This window comes from Penicillium cosmopolitanum (genome assembly GCF_028827165.1).
Source record: "Penicillium cosmopolitanum strain IBT 29677 chromosome Unknown utg000005l:1.0-4006212.0:1.0-4009387.0, whole genome shotgun sequence".
NCBI classification, from domain to species: Eukaryota; Fungi; Ascomycota; class Eurotiomycetes; order Eurotiales; family Aspergillaceae; genus Penicillium; species Penicillium cosmopolitanum.
In genome coordinates, this window is record NW_026622675.1 from 3,200,371 (window position 1) to 3,216,690 (window position 16,320).

General features: G+C 49.3%; 6 protein-coding genes across 6 annotated transcripts; 3 read left to right on the forward strand and 3 right to left on the reverse strand.

Annotated features, from left to right (window-relative positions):
• Positions 1-228: 228 nt before the first annotated feature.
• On the reverse strand, positions 229-1,959 carry N7509_004207 (transposase; the record flags this gene model as incomplete). Its single annotated transcript, XM_056628844.1, has 1 exon — positions 229-1,959. The coding sequence occupies one exon, from the start codon at positions 1,957-1,959 to the stop codon at positions 229-231; it is 1,731 nt and encodes a 576-aa protein (XP_056491578.1).
• A 1,654-nt stretch (positions 1,960-3,613) lies between these two features.
• On the forward strand, positions 3,614-5,238 carry N7509_004208 (uncharacterized protein; the record flags this gene model as incomplete). Its single annotated transcript, XM_056628845.1, has 3 exons — positions 3,614-4,546; positions 4,603-4,728; positions 4,780-5,238. 3 exons carry the CDS (start codon positions 3,614-3,616, stop codon positions 5,236-5,238), a joined length of 1,518 nt encoding a protein of 505 aa, XP_056491579.1.
• A 201-nt stretch (positions 5,239-5,439) lies between these two features.
• On the reverse strand, positions 5,440-7,011 carry N7509_004209 (uncharacterized protein; the record flags this gene model as incomplete). Its single annotated transcript, XM_056628846.1, has 3 exons — positions 5,440-5,933; positions 5,999-6,765; positions 6,818-7,011. The coding sequence occupies 3 exons, from the start codon at positions 7,009-7,011 to the stop codon at positions 5,440-5,442; spliced, it is 1,455 nt and encodes a 484-aa protein (XP_056491580.1).
• Positions 7,012-8,354: 1,343 nt separating this feature from the next.
• Positions 8,355-10,622, forward strand: N7509_004210 (uncharacterized protein; the record flags this gene model as incomplete). The annotated part of the gene is made up of 1 exon (XM_056628847.1): positions 8,355-10,622. One exon carries the CDS (start codon positions 8,355-8,357, stop codon positions 10,620-10,622), a length of 2,268 nt encoding a protein of 755 aa, XP_056491581.1.
• A 310-nt stretch (positions 10,623-10,932) lies between these two features.
• Positions 10,933-12,671, forward strand: N7509_004211 (peptidase family M28; the record flags this gene model as incomplete). Its single annotated transcript, XM_056628848.1, has 7 exons — positions 10,933-10,980; positions 11,026-11,374; positions 11,427-11,593; positions 11,676-12,053; positions 12,131-12,273; positions 12,336-12,507; positions 12,597-12,671. The coding sequence occupies 7 exons, from the start codon at positions 10,933-10,935 to the stop codon at positions 12,669-12,671; spliced, it is 1,332 nt and encodes a 443-aa protein (XP_056491582.1).
• A 1,107-nt stretch (positions 12,672-13,778) lies between these two features.
• btgE (putative cell wall glucanase (Scw11)) lies at positions 13,779-15,539 on the reverse strand (the record flags this gene model as incomplete). The annotated part of the gene is made up of 1 exon (XM_056628849.1): positions 13,779-15,539. One exon carries the CDS (start codon positions 15,537-15,539, stop codon positions 13,779-13,781), a length of 1,761 nt encoding a protein of 586 aa, XP_056491583.1.
• Between the last annotated feature and the right edge of the window lie 781 nt (positions 15,540-16,320).

The following is a 16,320-nucleotide window of genomic DNA, read 5'->3' on the forward strand; positions in this document are numbered from 1 at the left end:
CACCACCGATGTAGTGGCTTGCGTAGCTCAACGGGCACACTGGTGTTGCTGGGCCATTTTTCAGCCCTTCCTCGAAGTCCAGATCAAGAACTTGACCAGAGGCGTTGCAGATAGCAGTGCCGCACTCGTATTACAATACTGCGCGCACCCCACCTGGCGGTGAGGGTGCGCGTCACAATTAGAACAATTGTCAGAATTAGAACAAATTGAAACTATTTACAACGTTTTTCAACGCACTGGATTTGAATCGAACCAAAAAAGTAATCCACCCTCTCGGGCAGCTTTTTCCGCATCTAATGATGCCTGCTTTGCCTGTGAAACCTCTGTTGCTGTTGGTTGGTTGAGCTTGTGGCCTATTCGTTTTGCAGCTTGTTTTGCGACCTTTGTTGCTTCCTTCTCCTTTCTGGCTTTAATTGAGTAGTTGGCATCACGTACACTCAGTATATTAGAGCCAGAGAGTGGCTTTACCTGTCGCTTGTGAAACTGGCGTTGTAGAGGACGACGTGCAGCTGATATACGACGAACAATATCTTTGGTTAATGCTGCGTGTTCTATGATAACACCCTGATGTTTCAGAACTCGATTTAACCCTCGCTGAAGCTTTGGGGATATTCTCTCTTTTCTGAATAGCTTCTCCAGCTTCCGATGATTCCTTTTGGCAGCTTGTATTGATTTTGGAGGTGAATTCTCAATACTGGATGATCCAGGTTCAGGAGGAGGTGGTGTATGCTCTTCTCCGTGTAGTCGTAGCTGAGATGTATCGATATCAAGGTCCTCAGAACTTATTGGAAGCTTCATACGAAGCTTCTTAACAATATCTTTGCCATTGACTGGGAAAATACCACGTTCTTTAAACGAATCTCGGATAATTCGAGTGTTGAAAGTACGGGCGCGTACTCTGGTGATGACTCTTAAGAACTCTGATTTACCAGCCGGCATACCTGCAAAGTACGACATCTCATTATTAACCACCTTGAAATGCTGTTTATAAGCCAAAAAAGGCTTGCCATCAAGAGGCTGAGATATATGAGTTGTATGAGGCTCAAATGCGATTGGTAAAATCTCATATTCCTGACATTTTTCGAGGAATTCAACCGTAAGATGAGAGTTATGACCATCAAAGATCATAATACGCTTCTCATTAGGTTCTACTCGCTCTTTTGTTGCTTCCTGGAAGTGACCAAGCCACTCAAGAAGTAGTTCATCAGAAATCCAGCCATTTGGAGAGACTGCTGTAAGTGTACGTGGTGGAAGGCCCTCGCTGTTGTCATACCAAACTTCTTGGAAGGTGGTACCTTTAAAAACGAACAACGGGTCCATAAACCAACCATCTGCAGCAATACACTCTAGAGCAGTAATAGTCTCTGAATGCTCGTTTTCTCCAAGATCAGGCCCTCCTTCCTGCCCTAACACTTTTCGATTCTTGCCTTTTCCTGGTTGGAAACCACATTCGTCAAAGTTGTATACCAACCGTGCTGGGGTATTCTTTTTGATCACATTTTTCAGCTTCATATACCACACATCGAGCTTCCATGCGTCCTCTGCCTTAATACGCTTATACTCCTTCGTTCTCTGCTTCACTGGCGATAGTTTCACATCCTCTGGCAAACGCTTAATAAAGCGATAAGCCCAGCGATCGCCTAAGATATGATCTGAGCCTGCGCGAACTAACGAGAGCTGCGCCATCTCATGGAGCAACGCCGGGGTTACTGGCATATGATATTTGTTCAATTCCACAATCCACAGAATCAAGGCTTCCTCCTGAGTATTATCAAGAGCTCGATTTTCAGGTTTTGGTGCTGTACGAGGCTGTTTACCCTGGCGGATGCGTCCCCGCAATACCCCATATGAAACACCATATTGCCTCGCGATTTGCGACAAATTCGGGTTTTCAAGGAGACTGGCGGCTTCGCAAGCCTCAGCCACACGAGATTCGTCAATTTTGGGTCGATACGGCATAATGGTGGATGGTAATAGCTTCACGAAGGCTGGTTGTGTGAATTTGTTCTAATTCTGACAATTGTTCTAATTGTGACGCGCACCCTCACCGCCAGGTGGGGTGCGCGCAGTATTGTAATACGAGTGCGGCACTGCTAACCACGCACACTCATTCCTTCTCATGCATATTTCAGCTATGAGGGAAACCTAGTTTTGGTACAAGTCTTGGGCAGCATATTGAAGATCAAAGTATGGGATCAGACGTGAGCACAGCTGACATTGACACGATAACTACCTCATTCTCCACAGTTTTTACTCCTAGTACATTGCCGAATTAGTGAGAAACCAAATCACCACCGAAAACTACTCGTAGCATGATGCTTGACATCCATGATCTACTTTATCTTGCAGGAGCCGAGATGTGTGATGTTGAAATGGATGAGAGTGAATCACGTGAATATAACCTTGGAATCCTCAATCAAAGAATCGCCCGCGAAGACAAGCCGTTGGTTATTGGGCCTAGAATCTGCTCCACTTCAAAGCAATTTTGTGGCGGGGTGACCTGGAGGGCAGCCAATTTCCATCCGGTCGCAGATCACGGCTTGAGCCAATTTAACACTGGCAGAGCACGGCATCAGACCACTGCCAACAAGCCAGCTTGCAAGAACGTGGGGGGGTTCCGGCGGAGATATCTTAATCCCTAGAAACCTTCCAATTTGGGTATCCCTTGGGGTCAGTAATTCCTCAGTAATTCATGTTGGGATTTCATTCTGGTCTCGGTTCACCTTCCAAGCCCTTGGCAATCAATCTAGACTGGCATTGCCCCTTTCCTGTCTGCACGAGTAATTATTAACTTACCACATGTTCCTTTGCTTTCTATATCTTATATCTGTGGGCCGGGGGTGGATTAAAGTGAGTTTGCCGACGCTAAAGAAGAAGCTATTTATCATAGGCACCGTCGCTCTCCCTCGGGAGTTTGCTTCAGCATGACCCATGACGCAACACGCAGGGAGGGAATCCATTACATTACATAGCAAGGAGTTAGGCGAGGGGCCGGGATTGGCCGACAGAATTTTCCTGGGAAGCCAGATCCCGACCGATGCGGGATGTCTGGGGCAAAATGTTCACGGCAGCTGACCGAACAAGCCCCCGCTTGTAACCCGGCGACCATCCGGTAGAATATCGGTTCGAAAAGCCTCCATGGTGTACTTTTTTACTCCAACGATGTCATTTTCTCCGCATCTACAAGTTGTCCAAGCTTTCCGGGGCAGTCTAACATGTCCCTAGAGAGCTCCCGGTGTGCAAAAGCACATGTCCTAGGTGTTGTTCCCCCTCGTTTCAACCCGATTCTCCACACCCCGTACCGGACCGATTGACCAATTATATTCCAATACCGGCAGCCCGTCCGCGTTTTCTCCGCTACTCGGACAACTTTGTAGCCGAGAAACCCTTCCGTGGGGTGTCCCAGGTCCGGACGCCAAGGCAAATCTCCACTGTAACCCCCGCGTGTTTCGATATTTTCGCGTGGGGGTCACCGGGGTGAGGACGCAACAGGACTGGTGGGGATGGGGTTCTGGTACGAGCCTGCTCTTTCATAAAAGGAACGGAAATCCCCTGACGCGAGATCTTTTCTTTCGGTGTGCGAATTTGGGTGGCAAGAGAAAATACCTTCACAATGGCCGACGACATCTCACGAAACAACAATGACCGCATCGAGGTCGAGGTCGAGAAGGAGAGAATTGAAAATCTCGAAAATATTTCTGAGCAGCAGAATGTCCTTCCTCACATTGACCCGGCTCGCCGAGTCGTTGTTGAGAAGACCCTTAAGCGCAAGCTCGATGCTCGCTGCAGTCTGTTCGTTCTCATCTACATCATGAACTACCTCGACCGCAACAACATCTCAGCGGCCCGCTTGAAGGGTCTTCAAGATGATCTTAACCTCTCAGATCCACAGTACTCGACGTGTTTGAGTATCCTGTACGTGGGCTACATTCTGATGCAGGTCCCCTCCAACATGTTCATCAACCGCATTTCCCGACCATCCATCTACATTGCCATCGCAATGACACTTTGGGGTATCATCTCGACTTGCTCTGGCTGGGCTAAGAACTTTGGCCACATGGTTGCCATCCGTTTCCTGCTGGGTTTTGTTGAGGCCGCCTTCCTTCCCGGTGCTCTCCTTATCCTCTCCAAGTGGTATACCCGCAAGGAGCTGACTACTCGGAATGCGATTCTATTCTGTGGTAACCTCATCTCAAATGCCTTCTCCTCGCTTGTTGCCGCGGGTGTTCTTTCCAACATGGAAGGTGTCCTGGGACATGCTGCTTGGCGCTGGCTTTTCTGGATCGAGGGCGCCATTACCATGACCATTGCGATCTCTGCTGGCTTCATCCTGCCTGACTTGCCTACCAATGCACGTGGCTTTACCGAGGAGGAGCGTCTGGTTGCGCAGCTTCGCATCCTTGAGGATGTTGGTGAGGCTGATACCGACTCTGAGGAGCAAAGTCCCTTCACTGGTCTTGTCATGGCCCTGAAGGACTGGAAGATCTACATCATGATGTTGTCTTTCACTGCCTACGTTGTTGGACTGTCTTTCAATGCTTTCTTCGTAAGTTTCAGACTCGGAGGTTTCTGATTATCACCACTAACCATGAAATCCCACAGCCTACCCTTACTGGTACTCTCGGCTTCTCGGAAATCCCCACCCTCCTCCTGAGTGCTCCTCCCTGGGTCTTCTCCTGTATCTTCTCTGTCATCAACGCCTGGCACGCCGACAGAACCCAAGAAAAGGTCAGTTGATATCCCTAGCAACCTACTTGACATCAAGCTAACGACTCTCAGATCTGGCATATTTACGGTCCTATCGTGATGGGTCTTGTTGGTTTTATCATCAGCATGTCCACTCTAAACGTCGCAGCCCGTTACGTCGCTCTCTTCCTGCAAGCCGGTTCTTACGCTGGCTTTATCGTCTTCTACTCTTGGATCAGTTCCTCATTCCCTCGTCCCCCAGCCAAGCGAGCCGTCGCCCTTGCCCTTATCAACGCTTTCAGTCAACTCGGTAACGTGGCTGGTTCATACGTGTGGGACCTTTCGGAGAACGGTTACCGCAAGAGTTACGGCATTGTCACAGCCATGTTCGGCATTACAATCGTTGGCTTCTGGCTATTCCGCATGATCCTTGTCAACCTGAACAAGCAGCTTTCTGAGGCTGAGGTTGCTGATGAAGACCAGGGTGGCGACTTTATTGTCAGTGCCAACGAGTCGCTGTGCATGCGCAAGGGATTCAGGTATTTGGTCTAGAGTGCTGGAACACTTCAATGGACATTCTTACTCTCTCAGCGAGTACGAGTATGAAACTTTTTATGCAAATCGGCAGTTGCCACTTCTCTTTGATAGCATCGGTCTTAGACATGAATCTATGAAAAACAACTTTAGTCTTTCTACTCTCAGTATCCAAATTGCAACAGAGCATTGACCACCTATGAGGATCGTACTCGACTATCATTTATTTTCAGTGTAGCTAGAGCGTTGCCTCCAATGGTACCCATAACGTATAACTAGCACTGGGATTAGAGCGAGACCCATGCCAAAGACTCCAAGCAGAGTAAATCCCCAACCATAGCCAAAGTTTTCAGTAATCTGCGTTATGGTGAGCGGTAAGAACGCACCGGCTAAGCATCTGAATGTCACGAGGCCAGCCAGAGCAGATGCTGAGTAAACGCCAAACGCATCCACAACGTAAGACGTCAAAGGCGAGAAGGCTAACATCATAGACAACCTAATCCAGGTGGCGGAGAACAAAAGAAGAGGCAAGGGGAGTCTGTACTCGGCGCACCAACCGTACAGCAATACAGCAGGAGGCAATGTGAGAGCGCCGATAATGCTTAACGGCAGACGATGCTCTGGTAGACCGCCCCTTTTTCCTGCGCCGAGCTTCATATAAATTTTATCCAAAAAGGGAATCAAAATCGCGAAGCTCATGACACTGCCGAGACCTTAAATAGACTGTGTGAGCTTGATGTCCGCGGCTGAATAAGGAAGATGAACGATTCAGACTTACCATTTGCGAGGAAAGACAGCCCTGTCGCAGTTGCTGACAAGCCATATGTGTCTTTCAGGATAACTGGAAGCGTGGTGGCTACCACATAGAGATGTGCGAAGATGATGGACCCGAACAGTGCGAGAGCTGCTAGCACACCAGAGCTTAAGAGAACCATGGCGGGACGCATGATGCAGCCTAGCAAGTCGGCTAGGACTACCCTATGAATTCTCTTTTTCTCCGAACCCAACCTGGCTTCCCTGCCTTTGAGAATCGACACCTTGTATGTTTCTCTGAAAAAAGTGACTAGCAAGAGCTGGCAGATGCTCGTCAGCACGACACTAATCCAGATTATAGCGCGCCAGCCTAGCTTCTCCATAATAATGCCGCTAACTGCTGATCCCAAATTACTACCGATAAGGGGTATAAATGTGATCAAACTGATGGCTGAGCCCCTTTGTTCGGGTTCGAAAATGTCTCCTATAATTGCTGGGCTTAAAACGTTTGACGCTGTTGACATGCCCATCAGCGCACGCGAGACAATGAGAAGTATCGAACTGGGTGAAAGAGCTGCAAATATGGTGGCCATAACGAAGACCAGATTCAATGTTATGAGTAGGGGGTAACGACCAAAGACCTCAGAGAGCGGCGCAATAAAGAGCGGGCCTACTGCCTCGCCTAGCTCCCAAATTGTGACGAGAAGTACGGCGGATTTGGTTCCAGCACTCCCATCAAGATCCTCGACTATATAACTTGCCACTGGGGCTATCGAGATGCAAGTGAAAGAGCTTGATGAAGTTAGCCTCAACGTGAAACCCAGATATTCGAAGATATACAGACACGGTAAACCCCATAAAAGATAATAAGGCCACAACGCCCCATTTGAAGGACTCCGACCATTCGAGCTGATATTCTGGGAAGTCTGAGTCTCCAAGACCGACGCTATTTTGTGGAAATTCTTCGAGACTGTAGATGTCATCTCCCGCATCAAGCAGCAAGGGCTCGGCATCTTCCACGATAGGAGAAACAACCATATTATAGGTGCTATCGTACCTCCGGGGCTGTTCATGGAAGTTATGAGTAGAGGTTGACTAGTTAAAAGCTCTGACGTCGTAATTAGAGATTTAATTTTGTGAGGGGTCATGCAATCCCTTTCTTAAGATTGGTATCTTTGAAATATGCAAGGGGGTGAGATATTCCGGATGAAGTTATGTATGAGGATGTCCCGGACCACATAGATATTGATGCATTGGCATAAATAATTCACGGCTTGTAGACCGGGCGTGATGCGAAGCGATTATTCTGCGCCCAGGCGCGACTGTCTAGCGTGGTAGCTAGTATCGGTAATAACGGATCACCTTGGTGTCGGATGAAAAGGAATTATGATGGAAAAAGGGGCAGGGAGCCAATACGCAAGGGCTGGGAGGGCAGGAATGGAAGGAAGTGATCAGCGACTGGTCCGATTGTAACATACATTTTAAAGCTTCTTGACTTCCCATACCCTCAAGGAAGCGAGACTATAGCTAGAAGAGCATGCACAACTGAGTATAATCCTCCCATTTTTACTTGATCGACTCCTGATTCGATCATGGTTACAGCCAGACTTCGGTGTGACGCTCCGGCCAAATCTTCAAATTATTGAAATTTGCTTTTTCTTTTGTACAAGTATCTTTTTTTACTACTCATTGTATTCCCATAGAGAGTCTATCAGAAATTACTGAGGCCTGTGGCTGAGTCTCACACTTCACACTTCATACTTCACGCATTGCCTGCATTACTTTCATCGCTTTCATCGCTTTCATCGCTTTCATCGCTTTCATCGCTTTCATCGCTTTGTTTAGTCATTTGCTTTTACATACCTTTTGTAACTATTAAATGGGTAAATATTGCATGAGGGGCTCCCCCTTTTTTCACATTCATCTTCATCTCATCTTTTCGTTTTGATCCCATCATCTCTTCAGTAGTAGTATTTCACAAGACCTCGATGGCCTCCGTCACTAGAAATGTTGCGGCTTCGATGATTATTTACTTGAAACTTTCTCTTGTGAAACGTATTGCAATTAAATTGAACCTTTGAAAGAAGTAATGCTGTACATAACGTCATTCACAGAATGTCATCTGTCAATACTCTTTCTCACGGGTTGCTATATACCATATTTTTAAAAAATTTCTAAACATTTTAAGGGACTTTGGATGCTTCAGAGCGTTTATTTAATTCAGTGCTGTTCTTGCTTTTGTCATATTGAATGATCAAGACGACGTAATGTTTCCCAAAAAGGGTCGCAGCTGGGCGGCATCCGCGGTTTACCTTATCTTTCTTCTTGACTTTTCCCAGCAAAAATTTAAAAAATCTTCAACTTTTCTTCATTCACCCAAAATGTCTTTTCTCGGATTGCCAACTGAACTAATTTGCTATATCTCTGATTACCTGGACGACGAGTACTGCATAAACGCTCTTCTCCAAACCTGCCGGCAGCTTGCCAGCTGCTTGAACTACTCGCTTTACGAACATAATGTTCGCAAATCTCGCTCCAGCGCATTGGGATGGGCGGCAATGAACGGTATAGAGTCAACTGCTCATTGCGCTCTTGAAGCTGAGGCTTCAGTCACTGAAGAATATGATCTTCCTCGCTTTGGAAGTTGGCCCCCGATGGCTGTGGCATGCATACAGGGACATGAGCCTATTGTCCGCCTGCTGATAGAACACAGTGTCGATCTGAACTCGATTAAAGGATTCATGACACCTCCCAATCGCGAAAATAGCCACTGGGAGATGTTGGAGCCCCGTACTACTACGAGCCCGATGTTACTTGCCGCCTCCCACGGTCACGAACATATTGTCAGACTGCTACTATCCAAAGGGGCTTATCCAAACATCATCGATGAGGAGAGTTATATGACACCGTTCAAAATAGCTGTGTCAAAAGGTCACCTAAATATTGTGAAGCTGCTCGACAAACAGGTCTTCGATCTTCCAGGGGGAAATCTGCTCGCCGATGCAGCCGGTAGAGGTCATTATGGCATCGTCAATTATTTAATACATTCTCCGAAATTTAATAACCGATGGTTGAGTCTTGGCTTTGGCGCTCTTTGTACTGCTGCTGGGAACGGTAACCAGGAAATCGTCGGCCTTCTCTTGGATCATGGTGTGTTGGATTACGATAAAAATCCGAGAGTGTCGAATGCGACTCTCCTTGTTGCCCCAATGATCCAGGCTGCGAATAGTGGGAATTTTGCTACCGCGGAACAATTTCGAAGGGCTTTGGACCTAGAACGTGTCATCTCGGATGGGAAGCTTCTCCATGAAAATTATCGCCAGCTTTTGTTCGTCAGCGCTGGATGTGGGTGGGGCGATATTGTGGAAAAGCTACTCGAGCGAGTGTATCCACCTAATGCCCCTCAGGGTCGGATTGCGGAGTTTGAAGGGCAGAATTGGCCTGCCGAAGAAAGGGGCCGGACCGAGGGGTACCCCAGTCTAACGTACGGATCCCCATTGGCACTGGCATCACATCGAGGGCATCATCACGTTGTTGAAAAGCTACTTTCACACGCCGATGCCGGGATAGTCGACCTCCAAACCCCGTCTGTCTATCATGTTCCAAGTCCACTCTTCTTCGCAATTGATGGTGGTCACCGGAGTATTGTGAAAATGCTTCTGGGACGCGGAGCAAACGCACATTCCACATCCCACTGTGGAATCGGAATGATGTCCATGGATCGTAGAGCCGGACCAGATTGCATATATTATCAAGCGATTAAGTCGCCATTTTCTAAGGCCTTCGAGTCGCCCGAAAACTCGGGTATCCTACAATTGGTGCTTGATGTCGGAGCTCGTCAGTTCGAAAAACTGCCCGAGTCCAAGAAGCGATCTAATCTCCTTAGCGCCTTGATGCTAGGGAATGTTGGCATGATCGATTTCCTAGACGGGAGAGTTCCGTTTGAGGATTTCCCAATCATCCCACACGATACAGACAGGGCCGCACCACTTCAAAGCTTGATTCAAGCTGCAACGCATGGTGGTGTAGCAGCGATGGAACGTCTCTTCGCGGCTGGGTATCAGGCAGACTCCAGTGCCCTCTGGGGATATCAAGCAGCACTCGAGCTCGCAGCAAGAACATCAGACGTGGCTGCAATCAAGCTTCTATTCAAAGAATGCCCAATAGAGAACCTCCACCAGCCCACAGAGGATCATTGTCCACTTTTGACATGTGTAAGTGGTGATATAGTTCAAAGAGCGGCTACCATGGACACTCTAGTCGCGCATGGGGTTGTGGCAGACACACAGCAGAGCTCCAGTCTGAGCCGTATTCACCACCATCTCACACGATACTCCTATAGCAATGGTACCGGACAGGTCAGCCTGCAGGATAATGTTCGATTATTGCTAGATCATGGGGCGGATCCCTTGTGGGATGGAGGAGGTAACTCCAATACTGTGTTGGTCAATTTTGCCAAGTCGGGGCATACCAAGGAAATTGAAATAATGCTGAGTGTGCTAGAATCGCGGGGATTCTCACTGGAGAAGTGGAAAGAAATACTGAGTGACGCAGAGAAGGCGGCAAGAGAAAAGGGGAGATTGAAGACAGCGGCCTTTCTGGACGGTTACTACTACCGAATGAAGAACCCGGTTCCTAAAACTATGTGAGAGTTGCGTAACTAGAGAATTTGATATCGCTCAACCTATATTAGGTCTAGACAATTTGCTACCTCTTTTTACTTCACTACCGCTCTCAATTCAATTTCGGTCAATCATATTAACACAATAGATTGCCGTAGCATTTATTTGCCTCCAACATTGAAATACTCAACTGTGATTGGCCAGTCAGCTATCACGTCGGACTCCGGAGTAGCCAACTCCGCACTGACTCGCGTGCTCCGACGTCAGGCAGGGCCATTTAACGGACTTGAAACCCCTCAAATCCATATCCAAGTTGTTTACCCCATCATCAACAACAATGCACAAATCTCTCCTAGCTTGTTTCCTCGGCGCCGCCCAGCTAACGGTCGCAATACCCGACCTCCAACGCGTCCTAGCTCCGATCCCCTAGGCCTCGGCCTCAACCTCAGGCTCGGGCGACGCTGGCGTTGTCGCTGGCGTGTCGCGCCCGCATGGCGATCACAGCGTTCACGAAAGTATACTATCAGCAATCGAGACTCATGCAGATCCAGTGGCCGCACTAGTCTCGCTCCAGAGTGAAGATGAAGCTCGAGCAAAGACCGAAGCAGCGTTGGCTGAGCCGCGTCTTTTGCGCAGACTGGGGGCTCCTAATGCCAAGGCGGAGTGGATGACTGAGGGTGATAAGATGAGGTTGCGGAGGGAGGGGGTTAAATTCATGGATATCACTGATCATGAAGATTTTTATAAGGAGCAGGTTGATGCTTTGGCTGGGAAGCCTCGTTAGTTTTTTCCTTCATCTTGGCGATAGTAGTTAACAACTAACTATTTCAGGTCTACCTGATCTGGTTCATGAACGCCTTATCAGACCTCTTTTCCCCTTCGTTGATACTGGGAGAATGTTTGGCGTACTTGAACACATGACTGGATATTATAATCGCTATTTTGACGATATTCACGGCGAATTGAGCTCTGAGTGGCTTTATAACCATATCTCCCAGGTATGAGTGGAGTCCACAACACAGCAGAAAGCCACCGGGCAAAAAGCAAGCAGACCTAACAAATCCTCGCAACCTTTCAAAGATAATCGCAAAATCACCCCTACACACCCACATCTCCCTCGAATATTTCACCCACCCATTCCGCCAATCCTCAATAATCGCCCGCTTCGAGCCCAAAGTCCGCAACTTCAAGCAACCATTGACAATCCTAGGCGCACACCAGGATTCAGCTAACTATCTCTTCCCCCTCCTCCCCGCCCCAGGTGCAGACGATGACTGCTCCGGGACTGTCAGTATCCTTGAAGCATTCCGTGTCCTCGCCGAGGCGGGATTCGTGCCCCAGGATGGACCGGTTGAGTTTCACTGGTATGCTGCTGAGGAGGGTGGGTTGTTGGGTAGTCAGGCTATTGCGAGGTACAAGAAAGAGCAGGGGGCGCGGATTGGGGCTATGATGGAATTTGTGAGTCGCCCTTCGTGAAAGAGAGAGTGCAGTTAAGAAATGATTGGCTTGGTACAGATGCTGATTAAGTTTATAAGGATATGACCGCATTCATTGCTACGAATGCAACCGAGTCTATTGGGTTTATTGCTACAGAGGCTGATGAGGTCCTCACTAACTGGGCTGTCAATTTGAGTCAGAAGTATATCTCTATTCCTACTGAGGTTTATGATCTTCCTGGGTATGTTGCTCCGCATCCATTTGCCTGGAAGGGTGGAAGGCTTTTTCTGACCAAGTCTTTAGTAATGCTGGCTCGGACTATATGTCCTACACACAACTCAATTACCCAGCTTCTTTTGCGTCGGAAGGAAATCCTGTTGCTGGCGGTGGTTTCCCTGGTGAATATGATCCTTATGTGCATGGTATTAATGACACGATGTGGGTCAATGATAAGACGGGATATTTTTCAGTTGATGTGAGTTCAAGTTATTTTTTGATTCCCTTTCCGTTTCTACGAGTATATCTGTGGGTCATTTGCTAAGATGAGATGGGATGTCATTGCAGCATATGGCACGATTCAGTGAATTGGCTATTGCTTTTGCAGTTGAGCAGGCTGGTTGGAATAATAAGTGGAGGTAAATGAGTTACGTTTGAGATGGTATCTGGGGAGGTACTAGTTACAGTGGCGTTGCAGAAGGTTGAAATCTCCTAGTATTGCCCACCATTAGAAGACGGTCCATAATGATGGGCAATAGGAGGTCTCAAATTTTTGCAACACCACTGTAGCATGCCAGTGTGTATCGGAATTTGCGCCGAACTTGTACTTGCCAGACCCAGATATGAATCATGTGAATACATTGTCAGCATCAGCATCCAGGAACATGAATTAGTCCGTCATTATAATACCCCTAAAGATGTGAAACCACAGCATGTGCCTCAGGCAAGGGACAGCCAAAGCCAAGTAGATATCTTCATGGACAAGATGGCTGGGGCAAGGGTACACGAAATAAAGGAGATGAGATGGCTGCTGATGCGCCTCCCTGTACAGGCTGGGCACTGAAACATCGGATCGGATCCGTATCGTACTCCGTATCTGTGTAGATCATCTGCAGGGAGAGATCTACGAGTACGATCGGTAAACGAGACCAAGCATTTGTGACGAATACCTGGTCGTCGGAGATTGATTGGGGAAAATGCTTAGATGGCGGGTCTTGTTTGAGGATTGTGCATGTTGTGGTTTCGGCGGGTCGGTCCGGAGATCGGGTGTTTCAGACAAAGAATATGCATGGGATGGTACTATGAGGCTGGGTCGTAGACATGGAAGCATGTTTTTGTGGGTATTTATAGGAAGGCTTGAAAGTTACAAGGTGATTTAGGAAGGGCAGGGTTTGGAGAAAAGTTATTGAGCATAGAACTACAACTACGTCAAAAGACTACCGTTCGTTAAGTGCATCAATAGAATAAAGATATACAGACAATCGCAAATTAGCGGAAACAAAGAAATCAGGCGGATGGCGACCAGGATCAGTAGACATGAAATAAAAAAGGATATCTACCACGTAAGTCCAAGATAGACACGAGAAACCAAAAGAGCGACCAGGCGCACTGAGCGTGAATTTTCACTGCTGGGTAATAGCAGTGATCAGTTCGACCAGCTACCCGCCACTAAGAAAGAAAAAAGAAAAACTCCTGGATCCTCCTGTACAAGTTTTAAATCACAGGGACATGACATCGGGGGTGACATGTTTAGAAGACATCAGCGCAACCCCAGTGCTGCTCGACACCGAAGTCACCAGGGGCCTTCCAGTCGTCGTTGGCGTAGGAGAAGAAGATGGACTTGGAGCCAAGGGACTTGGCAATAGCCTGGATGGCAGTCTTCTGCTCGGAGGCACCGGGGACGGCGGCACCGTTGGCGGAACCACCGTTGGGCCAGCCGGTCTCCAGGTTCAGGACGTCCTTGCCGCAGAGCTTCTCGAGGATATTGTACTCGGCCAGGGCGAACTCACCGGCCTTGGCGGCGGTGGTGTCGGAGTTGAAGAAGGGGTGGATGTTGGCACCGACAATGTCGACGGGGCTGCACAGGGTGGACTTTCCGTACTGCTCCCAGACATCAATGGGCTCGGTGGTGGTGACCTTGCCAGTGTATCCGGCAGCCTCGAAGGAGGACTTGCAGGAGGTGATGAAGGAAGCGAGCTGAGAGGCGGAGACGTAGCCGGAGGAGATGGCCTCGTTACCGACGACGATCAGCTCGACCATATCCCACTGAGCCCACTTGGTGATGGCAGTGACCTGCTCCTCGGCGCCGGAGGTGCCGGAGGACTCGATGAAGACACCGAGGATCATGTTGAGACCGAGGGACTTGCAGGCGGAACCGATGTACTCGAGGGAGTTGCAGTCAGTGGAGTAGACACGGACCAGGTTGAAGCCCTTCTGTTTGATGGTCTTCAGGTTGCTGGTGACCTCGGACTGGGACATGCAGTTACCCTCGGAAGTGTAGGGGGAGAAGGTCATGCCGTACTGGCCGGCGCCGGTGACACCGCTGCCGGTGCCGCCAGTGCTGGAGGGAGCAGCCGAGCTGGTGGTGACAGCAACGACGGAGCTGGTAGTGGCAGCAGCAGTGGTAGTGGCAGCAGCGGTGGTGGTAGGAACGGCGGGGACGGGGGCGGAGCTGGTGCTGGGGTTAGCAGCAAGAGTGGAGGACTCGCCGTTGGCGTAGGGGCAGTAGTAGGTGGTGTCGGTGCGAGTGACGGTCACGACGCTGGAGGACTGAGTGTAGGTACCGGGGGTGAAAGTCTGGGGGGTAGGGTAGACAAGGACAGTGCTGGTGGGCACAGTGGTGACGGTACCGGGGACCACAGTGTAGGTACCAGCAGCAGGGCAAGTATAGGTGGTGTACTCGATGGTGCTGGTAACGGTCGAGCCGTGGGGCTTGACGGTGGCGTAGGGGCAGGTGATGGTGGTCTCAGTCTCAACGACAGTGGTGACACCACCGATGGTGTGAGTACCGCTGGGGACAGCAGTAGTGGTGGCACCGCAGACGGTGGTGGTATCAGTCACGGTCAGAGTGGTGGCCGGGATGGTGTAGACACCGGTCGAGGAGAAGCTGGAGACACCAGCGGTGGGCAGCGACACAATGATGGTCGAGGTCTCCGGGGTAGGAGTAGAAGTGGCAGTGGCCTCGACGGAGGGAGTCACAGTCAGAGTGCTGGTGAGAGTGCTGGTCGAGTGGATGGTGCTGGTCAAGGTGGAGGTCGACTCGGTGCTGGTGGAGGTTTGAGGTATGGGCACCAGGGTGGGCGAGCCATAGTAGGTGATGACCTTGGTAGTGCAACCGCAGGTCTCCTCGGGGTTCAGAGGAAGAACAGAGGCGGAAGACGAAGCAGCCACGAAGGAAGAAGAAGAGCCAGCCTCACCACGACGGTGGAAGGCCTCGTGGCGGCGGTGCAGAGCACCGTCGGCCATAGCCGAGCCGACAAAGGCGGCGGCCGCAAAGATGGAACCCTTCATTATGGAAGATGATAGGGATTTAGCGGCAAAGAAGGGAAAGCCCGCTGAACGAGTGAAGCGGTGGTCAGGTTGTAAAGGAACGTGGGTTGAGGAGGGAAAAGAAGGAGAGTCGGGGAAGTGGGCACGCAAGGCCTTTTGTCAGACTGGGAGAGGCAGAGTGGCGGAGGCAGAGTTAGGGGGGAAAAGGAGAGACCAAAGACCAAAGACAAAAGGGCGCATCTCCACCGATCGTGAATATTAAATTACATTACGGGGGATCCATACGGACTAGGTTGAGATGTCCAGGCACACTGCAAGTGTTATTGGTGAGGTGGTGGCAGAGTGGAGATGGATGCACCGAGGAGGCACTTAGTGTATAGACTGATACCACGGATACACATGCTGTATTCGAGTATTTATTTACCTACGGAGTACTGGATGTACTAGGAGAGCACGGATGTGCAAAAATAGGTGTCTCACTCCGCCCCTTGCGACCCCTGACAGCTTGCAGTGAAGTCTACTGCCGTGAAGTGCAAGATAGGGCTCGGCGATCACGGGACACCGCACTTGGTTATTTCACTTAACTGGCCACTTCTATTGCATTATCTTCTATTCTACTCATACTCTGCAGTCTGTTATACATTCTATCTACAGTCTACTACATTTTATTCACCACCAACAACTCTGTATTATACAAAAAGGGGAACTCAAAAACGAACCACACAAAAACAGGAAATGCCCCTGCGCCATGTGGCCCCGCTATCCCCAGACGGGCTAAGTGGCAGCCTGGTGGAGTCATATA